This window comes from Salmo salar, chromosome 04 (genome assembly GCF_965601325.2).
Source record: "Salmo salar chromosome 04, fSalSal1, whole genome shotgun sequence".
NCBI classification, from domain to species: domain Eukaryota; kingdom Metazoa; phylum Chordata; class Actinopteri; order Salmoniformes; family Salmonidae; genus Salmo; species Salmo salar.
Window position 1 is genome coordinate 3120001 of NC_138294.1, and position 10000 is coordinate 3130000.

At 44.5% G+C, this 10000-nt stretch overlaps 1 protein-coding gene across 2 annotated transcripts in view; it reads left to right on the forward strand.

Annotated features, from left to right (window-relative positions):
* Positions 1-3545, forward strand: part of LOC106599190 (phosphopentomutase) — a 25344-nt gene extending 21799 nt beyond the window's left edge. The window contains exons 12-14 of one of the 2 annotated variants that reach the window (XR_014392009.1): positions 425-558; positions 2482-2689; positions 2732-3545. Coding sequence is in view for 1 of the 2 variants with exons in the window: in XM_082973998.1 (XP_082830124.1) it covers positions 425-558; positions 2482-2584 (237 nt within the window). In the remaining variant the exon portion in view is untranslated. Of the gene's footprint in view, positions 1-424; positions 559-2481 lie in introns of both variants that reach the window. The other variant, XM_082973998.1, reaches the window with a different exon arrangement.
* Positions 3546-10000: the final 6455 nt, after the last annotated feature.

The window sequence follows — 10000 nt, forward strand, 5'->3', positions numbered from 1 at the left end:
ATGATAACCTTTAACCTCCCCCCCCCCCAGGTCCTCCCCTCCTCCCCCAGTAGTCAGATGATAACCTTTAACCTCTCCCCCCCCAGGTCCTCCCCTCCTCCCCCAGTAGTCAGATGATAACCTTTAACCTCTCCCCCCCCAGGTCCTCCCCTCCTCCCCCAGTAGTCAGATGATAACCTTTAACCTCTCCCCCCCCAGGTCCTCCCCTCCTCCCCCAGTAGTCAGATGATAACCTTTAACCTCTCCCCCCCCAGGTCCTCCCCTCCTCCCCCAGTAGTCAGATGATAACCTTTAACCTCCCCCCCCCCCCAGGTCCTCCCCTCCTCCCCCAGTAGTCAGATGATAACCTTTAACCTCTCCCCCCCCAGGTCCTCCCCTCCTCCCCCAGTAGTCAGATGATAACCTTTAACCTCTCCCCCCCCAGGTCCTCCCCTCCTCCCCCAGTAGTCAGATGATAACCTTTAGTTTCTCTAACGGGGGCGTGGCCACCATGAGGACCAGCGGAACGGAACCCAAGATCAAGTACTACACTGAGCTGTGTGCTGCCCCCGGCAACAGGTATAAACACACTATATACTACACTGAGCTGTGTGCTGCCCCCGGCAACAGGTAGAAACACACTATATACTACACTGAGCTGTGTGCTGCCCCCGGCAACAGGTAGAAACACACTATATACTACACTGAGCTGTGTGCTGCCCCCGGCAACAGGTATAAACACACTATATACTACACTGAGCTGTGTGCTGCCCCCCGGCAACAGGTAGAAACACACTATATACTACACTGAGCTGTGTGCTGCCCCCGGCAACAGGTAGAAACACACTATATACTACACTGAGCTGTGTGCTGCCCCCAGCAACAGGTAGAAACACACTATATACTACACTGAGCTGTGTGCTGCCCCCGGCAACAGGTAGAAACACAATATATACTACACTGAGCTGTGTGCTGCCCCCAGCAACAGGTAGAAACACACTATATACTACACTGAGCTCTGTGCTGCCCCCGGCAACAGGTAGAAACACACTAGATACTACACTGAGCTGTGCGCTGCCCCCGGCAACAGGTAGAAACACACTATATACTACACTGAGCTGTGTGCTGCCCCCGGCAACAGGTAGAAACACACTATATACTACACTGAGCTGTGTGCTGCCCCCGGCAACAGGTAGAAACACACTATATACTACACTGAGCTGTGTGCTGCCCCCAGCAACAGGTAGAAACACACTATATACTACACTGAGCTGTGTGCTGCCCCCGGCAACAGGTAGAAACACAATATATACTACACTGAGCTGTGTGCTGCCCCCAGCAACAGGTAGAAACACACTATATACTACACTGAGCTCTGTGCTGCCCCCGGCAACAGGTAGAAACACACTAGATACTACACTGAGCTGTGCGCTGCCCCCGGCAACAGGTAGAAACACACTATATACTACACTGAGCTGTGTGCTGCCCCCGGCAACAGGTAGAAACACACTATATACTACACTGAGCTGTGTGCTGCCCCCGGCAACAGGTAGAAACACACTATATACTACACTGAGCTGTGTGCTGCCCCCGGCAACAGGTAGAAACACACTATATACTACACTGAGCTGTGCGCTGCCCCCCGGCAACAGGTAGAAACACACTATATACTACACTGAGCTGTGTGCTGCCCCCGGCAACAGGTAGAAACACACTATATACTACACTGAGCTGTGTGCTGCCCCCGGCAACAGGTAGAAACACACTATATACTACACTGAGCTGTGTGCTGCCCCCGGCAACAGGTAGAAACACACTATATACTACACTGAGCTGTGTGCTGCCCCCGGCAACAGGTAGAAACACACTATATACTACACTGAGCTGTGTGCTGCCCCCGGCAACAGGTAGAAACACACTATATACTACACTGAGCTGTGTGCTGCCCCCGGCAACAGGTAGAAACACACTATATACTACACTGAGCTGTGGGCTGCCCCCGGCAACAGGTAGAAACACACTATATACTACACTGAGCTGTGTGCTGCCCCCGGCAACAGGTAGAAACACACTATATACTACACTGAGCTGTGGGCTGCCCCCGGCAACAGGTAGAAACACACTATATACTACACTAAGCTGTGTGCTGCCCCCGGCAACAGGTAGAAACACACTATATACTACACTGAGCTGTGTGCTGCCCCCGGCAACAGGTAGAAACACACTATATACTACACTGAGCTGTGTGCTGCCCCCGGCAACAGGTATAAACACACTATATACTACACTGATACACACACAGCAGTGCTGTTGCAGATGTGAAACTTTACTCTTTCCATCTCTCTCACCCCTCCTCCATTTCTCATCTCTCTCTCTCCTCCTCATCCCTCCCATCTCTCTCCTCCTCCATCCCTCCCATCGCTATCCTATCCTCCATCTCTCCTCCATCTCTCTCCTCCTCCTCCATCTCTCTCCCCTCCTCCATCTGTCTCTGTGTGTCAGTGATGTTAAAGGTTTACAGAAGGAGTTGGATGACCTGGTTAATGCCATCGTAGAGGACTTCTTCCAGCCCCAGAAGAATAACCTGCTGTCCAAGCCTGAGTAACACAAAGACCAGCGCTGGTGTGACTTCCTGATCAAGATTCCCTTTCACACATTCTTCTTCCAGAACTCACACACGCATTCTAGACCTCACACACGCATTCTAGACCTCTCACACGCATTCTAGAACTCACACACACGCATTCTAGACCTCTCACACGCATTCTAGACCTCTCACACGCATTCTAGAACTCACACACACGCATTCTAGAACTCACACACGCACATTCTAGAACTCACACACGCATTCTAGAACTCACACACGCACATTCTAGAACTCACACACGCATTCTAGAACTCACACACACACATTCTAGAACTCTCACACGCATTCTAGAACTCTCACACGCGTTCTAGAACTCACACACACACACATTCTCCCTTTAAGAGTGTGCTCCTAATCTCAGCTCGTTACCTGTATAAAAGACACCTGGGAGCCAGAATTCTTTCTGATTGAGAGGGGGTCAAATACTTATTTCCCTCATTAAAATGCAAATCATTTTATAACATTTTTGACATGCGTTCCAGGCTGACTACCAAGCCTGTGTCGTAGTCCTGTCAGATTACGGGTGTGTTCCAGGCCGACTACCAAGCCTGTGTCGTAGTCCTGTCAGATTACGGGTGTGTTCCAGGCCGACTACCAAGCCTGTGTCGTAGTCCTGTCAGATTACGGGTGTGTTCCAGGCCGACTACCAAGCCTGTGTCGTAGTCCTGTCAGATTACGGGTGTGTTCCAGGCCGACTACCAAGCCTGTGTCGTAGTCCTGTCAGATTACGGGTGTGTTCCAGGCCGACTACTAATGCTGAGTGATTTAATACTTTCTGATTTTCAGTTTCAATTACTTATTTTTTCATTTTTTTTATTTTTTTTACATCAAATGCCCTTTTGCATTGTGTGTGTTGAACGCTGTAACACATAAAATCAACTAATAAAACACATTTTGTCGTTACAACGAGGAAATAAAATGGGATTGAATTGTCATTTTTGGTCAACAATCTACACAAAATACTCTCTCAAAGTGGTAGAGAAAAAAAAAATCTAACATTTTTATTACAAATTAATTTCAAATAAAACACTCGATTACATTAGTATTCACCTCCCGGAGTCAATACATGTTAGAAACGCCTTGGCAGCGATTACAGTTGGGAGTCTTCTTGGGTGAGTCTCTAAGAGTCATTACAGCTGGGAGTCTTTCTGGGTGAGTCTCTAAGAGTCATTACAGCTGAGAGTCTTTCTGGGTGAGTCTCTAAGAGTCTTTACAGCTGGGAGTCTTTCTGGGTGAGTCTCTAAGAGTCATTACAGCTGAGAGTCTTTCTGGGTGAGTCTCTAAGAGTCATTACAGCTGGGAGTCTTTCTGGGTGAGTCTCTAAGAGTCATTACAGCTGGGAGTCTTTCTGGGTGAGTCTCTAAGAGTCATTAGATCTGGGAGTCTTTCTGGGTGAGTCTCTAAGAGTCATTAGATCTGGGAGTCTTTCTGGGTGAGTCTCTAAGAGTCATTACAGCTGGGAGTCTTTCTGGGTGAGTCTCTAAGAGTCATTACAGCTGAGAGTCTTTCTGGGTGAGTCTCTAAGAGTCATTACAGCTGAGAGTCTTTCTGGGTGAGTCTCTAAGAGTCATTACAGCTGGGAGTCTTTCTGGGTGAGTCTCTAAGAGTCATTACAGCTGGGAGTCTTTCTGGGTGAGTCTCTAAGAGTCATTAGATCTGGGAGTCTTTCTGGGTGAGTCTCTAAGAGTCATTAGATCTGGGAGTCTTTCTGGGTGAGTCTCTAAGAGTCATTACAGCTGGGAGTCTTTCTGGGTGAGTCTCTAAGAGTCATTACAGCTGAGAGTCTTTCTGGGTGAGTCTCTAAGACTCATTACAGCTGGGAGTCTTCTTGGTAGCCTTCCCTGTGGCTCAGTTGGTAGAGCATGGTGTGTGCAACGCCAGGGTAGTGGGTTCGATTCCCACGGGGGGGGCCAGTACAAAAAAAAAAAAAAAAATGCATGAAATGTATGTATTCACTACTGTAAGTCGCTCTGGATAAGAGCGTCTGCTAAATGACTCAAATGTAAATGTAAATGTTGAGTCTCTAAGAGTCATTACAGCTGGGGGTCTTCTTGGGTCAGTCTCTAAGAGATTTGCACACCTGGATTTGTACAATATTAGCTCATTATTCAAATTCTTCAAGCTGGTTGTTGAACAGTCAAATCTGTAACTCGGCCACTCGGGGAACATTCACTGTCTTCTCGGTGAGTAACTCCAGTGTAGATTTGTCCTTGTGTTGTAGGTGTCGTGTCTTTGGGGGTACCATTAAACTGAAGACATGTTTATCAATTAGCTCCCTGTAATTATTATCACGCGATTAAACTGATTAATCGTTTAATTGTAATTAACTAGGAGATCGGGGCACCAAGGAAAATATTCAGATTACAAAGTTATAATTTTCCTAATATAACTTTCCTATATTATAACATTATATATTATATTCTATTATAGTATAGGCCGATTATCTTCTGGTTTAAATGGTTTATTTTACCTCGAGTCCAGTCTCATTCCAAACGTCGTAAATTGTTGTATCTGCACGAACCCAGTCTTTACTAAAATCATCCATACATCAATTGTCTTAAAATCATTTATTTACTAAACTAAGTAATTCACATAAAGTATACAAACAGTAATTATCATCACAAAGAATTGGTAGAGTAATGTGCCCTAGTGGTCTAAACAGGCATGGCTGGTGTCTTGTCCAACAATGGGTCATAAAAGGTCAGCTGAGGATGCACACAGAGTTCATTGATATTAACAATTGATATGCTAATCCTTTGCACATGAACGCTCACTCATTCGAGAACAATTGCAATCAATACGCTCAGTGTGTCGTCGTGATCCTTGTTGAAGAGTCGTTCTGTTGGAGAGTTCTCTCTCTCTCTCTCTCTCTCTCTCTCTCTCGGTTAGAATGGATCTTTCAAAGCGACATTCATTAATGTCGTCATAGAATGGATGTTTCGTTGGTCTTCGCGTTCAATGATATAATTTACATCAAAGACTTGTTCTTATTCTGTCGGTATCAATAGTCTAAAAGTTAACCACGTGGTATAGTTCACTTTCAGTAGAGGAATTGGATGGTCAAACCTATTGGCCAACTCGCAATGGAGTGGAGGCCGGGGTCTGTTAGACTAGTAAGTCAGGGGGGGTTTTTATAGTGAACATAGAACAGGCTTGTCAAATGACGCCTGTTCCTGTCTGTGTCCCTGGGGGCGTGCCCATGACTGAGTTAAGCTTGGTACAGAAATATAATTCTATCACATTAACATCAGTACATAGCATCTCAATGTATTACAAATAGCTTTATCCTTATTAATACATTTTATACAACCATGTGGATTCAAGTCTCAAGGCTGAGGCTATTATATAAACCGTTTTATGGTAATATGGCTATATTGTCTCTTCTGAGTATCACAAAATTGTACCAAGCGGACCAGTTCGTAGCTGGATTCTTCACCAGTCTTCCATACCTTCTCCAGAACACAAAGGTCGCTTGGCTCCCCAATTCTGTGAGTTGGAAGAATTTCCTGTGTCTCTCTATGGGCCATGTGGCAAGAGATTCTCCTCTTAGAGTTTTTACAACCCTTTACACACAGGGCCAGGGTGGGGGGAAGGTAGGTTGGGGGTCAACTGTCCTCCCTGTACTCAAAGAGGCCAACGTCATGACATAGGTTATAGTCCTGCTGAAAGGTGAAGTCATCTCCCGGTGTCTGTTGGAAAGCAGACTGAACCAGGTTTTCCTCCAGGATTTGACCTACAGTCCCTTTTCTTTTTTTTATCCTGAAAAACTCCCTTGTTGATGACTAGCATACCCATAACATGATGCTTGAAAATGTGAAGAGTGGTACTCAGTGATGTTGTTGGATTTTCCCCCCACAACATAACGCTTTATAATTCAGGACATAATGTTCATTTCTTTGCCACGTTTTTATGTAATATTACTTAAAGTGCTTTGTTGTAAACAGGAAGCATGTTTTGGAATATTATTATTTTTTTATTCTTTTCAGGCTTCCTTCTTTTCATTATGTTATTTAGGTTAGTATTGTGGAGTAACTACAATGTTGTTGATCCATCCTCAGTTTCCTCCAATCACAGCCATTAAACTCTAACTGTTTCCTATGCTGTCTGACAAAAAAAACTAAACACTATTTTAGTAGTTCTTCAAAGTAAATAAGACCTACCTTTTTGATAATATATTAGTGCCTTCACAATGTATTCACACCCACTTGACTTTCTACACATTTTGTCGTTACAACGAGGAAATAAAATGGGATTGAATTGTCATTTTTGGTCAACAATCTACACAAAACTCAAAGTGGTAGAGAAAAAAAATCTAACATTTTTATTACAAATAAAACACTCGACTTAGATCATGTACACAATGTACAAAACATTAGGAACACCTTCCTAATATTGAGTTTTACCCTCAGCCTTTTACCCTCAGAACAGCCTCAATTCGTCGAGACATGAACTCTACAAGGTGTCGAAAGTGTTCCACAGGGATACTGTCCCGTGTTGACTCCAATGCTTCCCACAAGTTGGCAGGCTAGTGGATCTTTACGTCCGAATAGCTCGTTCCGTCTCATCCCACAGATAATCAATTGGATTGAGACCTGGTGACCGGACGGGTCACTGCAGTTACCAGAATTCACTGTCGTCTTTATTGGAACCATTCCTGTATAGTCGTAGCCTTGTGAGATTATCCTCCTGAGGGAAAGAAGGGGAAAAAACATGAATTCACAGATGGAGGGGATGCTGGGGGGGGGGGGGGGGGACACTGCTGCCATGAAGGGAGGCACCTGATTGGGGGAAATGATGTTCAGAGATCCTGTGGAATTCCCCCCAAAAAAACCCGTTGTTCCACTTTTATCAAGGAGGCCCAATTGTCTGCCCTGAAAACACGCCGTCACAACCAGCCTGTAATGTTGACATGTTTGTCACGGTTGTCTAAAGGAGCGGACCAATGGGCAGCGGGGTTGTAGTTCCACAATTTTATTAAATCCGTGAAACTTTACAAAAACATAAATAACTGAATATGACAAAAACAACAAACCGTGACGCAGAGAGAGAAAACAAACACTACTCAAAATATATTCACCCACAAAAAAAAACCCAGGAAGAAAAACCCCCCTACTTAAGTATGATCTCCAATTAGAGACAACGAGGACCAGCTGCCTCCAATTGGAGATCATCCCAAACAAGCCAACATAGAAATACAAAAACTAGAACCTAAGAACATAGAAATAGAAAACATAGAAAAACACAACACCCCCCTGTCACGCCCTGACCTACTCTACCATAGAAAATAACTTCTTACTATTGGTCAGGACGTGACACACGTGGCATGATGGATGCACGTGTGTTTTCTCTATACCCTAGTCCTCCCATCAGCAGGACCCGGGGTCCATCAGACCAGGAAATATTATTTTATTTTTTTTCCCAGTGTTTTCGGTCCTTTAGCCCCACTGCAACCACAGTTTGTGTGTTATTTGCTGAAGGAAGTGGCTGATGAGTTGTACATCCCTTTTTTTATGGCGTCTTTGGGCCACCAGTGTTGAACAGGACTGTCAGTTGTGCTTCTTTCACATGCATTGCTTGCCGTTTTGTGGGGTTTTTTTAGGCTGGGTTTCTGTACAGCACTTTGAGATATCAGCTGATGTACGAAGGGCTATATAAATACATTTGATTTGAGTTGAGTTGTACTGACTGTGGCCCGTCTGTTGATCTGCACAGTTATCGTCAGTGTCCCTTTGACATCTTCTAATCAACGACCCGTTTTTCAACCACTGGCCTTGGCCCGTTGGCTGGATGTCCTTTTGGGGTGGTGGACAATTCTTGATTCACACAGGAAACTATATCGTTGCAGTGCTGGACACACTCAAACAGGTGCACCTGGGTTATTACCGTACCTTGTTCAAAGGTACTTCAATCTTTTGTCTTGCCCATTCACCCTCTGAATGACACACATACACAATCCATGTCTCAAAATCCTTCTGTAACCTGTCTCCTCCCCTTCATCTACACTGATTTGAAGTGGATTTAACAGGTGACGTCAATAAGGGATCAGAGCTTTTCACCTGGATTCACCTGGTCAGTCTGTGTCATGGAGAGAGCAGGTGTTCCTAATGTTTTGTCCGCCAAGTGTATTTTCAGGTAAAGATACCTCATGAAGCAGCTGTTCTCTATATTTCTCCATCAAGCATTCTTCTGTCTCTTCTCTCTAATGTAAACACACAAACCGGATAAGAAGGCGTGCAATGGATTATGGTTATTGTCGTTAATTACCACTTTTTCCTGCACTAAACTATGTAGAATATTGGCCTGTTGGAAACTACAACTCCCTAGTTGCACAGTTCAGTCTGGATCTGATTTATCTCTAGAGAAACTACAACTCCCTACTACATCACACAGTTCAGGCTGGATCTGATTTATCTCTAGAGAAACTACAACTCCCTAGTCACACAGTTCAGTCTGGGTCTGATTTATCTCTAGAGAAACTACAACTCCCTAGTTACACAGTTCAGTCTGGGTCTGATTTATCTCTAGAGAAACTACAACTCCCTACTACATCGCACAGTTCAGTCTGGGTCTGATTTATCTCTAGAGAAACTACAACTCCCTACTACATCGCACAGTTCAGACTGGGTCTGATTTATCTCTAGAGAAACTACAACTCCCTACTACATCACACAGTTCAGTCTGGGTCTGATTTATCTCTAGAGAAACTACAACTCCCTACTACATCACACAGTTCAGAAGGGGTCTGATTTATCTCTAGAGAAACTACAACTCCCTACTACATCACACAGTTCAGGCTGGATCTGATTTATCTCTAGAGAAACTACAACTCCCTAGTCACACAGTTCAGTCTGGGTCTGATTTATCTCTAGAGAAACTACAACTCCCTAGTTACACAGTTCAGACTGGGTCTGATTTATCTCTAGAGAAACTACAACTCCCTACTACATCGCACAGTTCAGTCTGGGTCTGATTTATCTCTAGAGAAACTACAACTCCCTACTACATCGCACAGTTCAGACTGGGTCTGATTTATCTCTAGAGAAACTACAACTCCCTAGTTACACAGTTCAGTCTGGGTCTGATTTATCTCTAGAGAAACTGGGCAAAGTGTACATTGAGCTCACAGATAAAAGAAAACCAGAAATGGAATTCAAATAATTGAACCTATTCAGTCAATTATAATGTTTAAAAAAAAAAAGAAATGTAAATTAATCACTCAGCACAACCGACAACATTGCAATTACACACTTATACAATATCCCTACTCCACTAGACACCTGGGGAGTGTTGGTCAGAGACCTGGTCATTGGCTGAATATATCTCTAGACACCTGGGGAGTGTTGGTCAGAGACCTGGTCATTGGCTGAATATCTC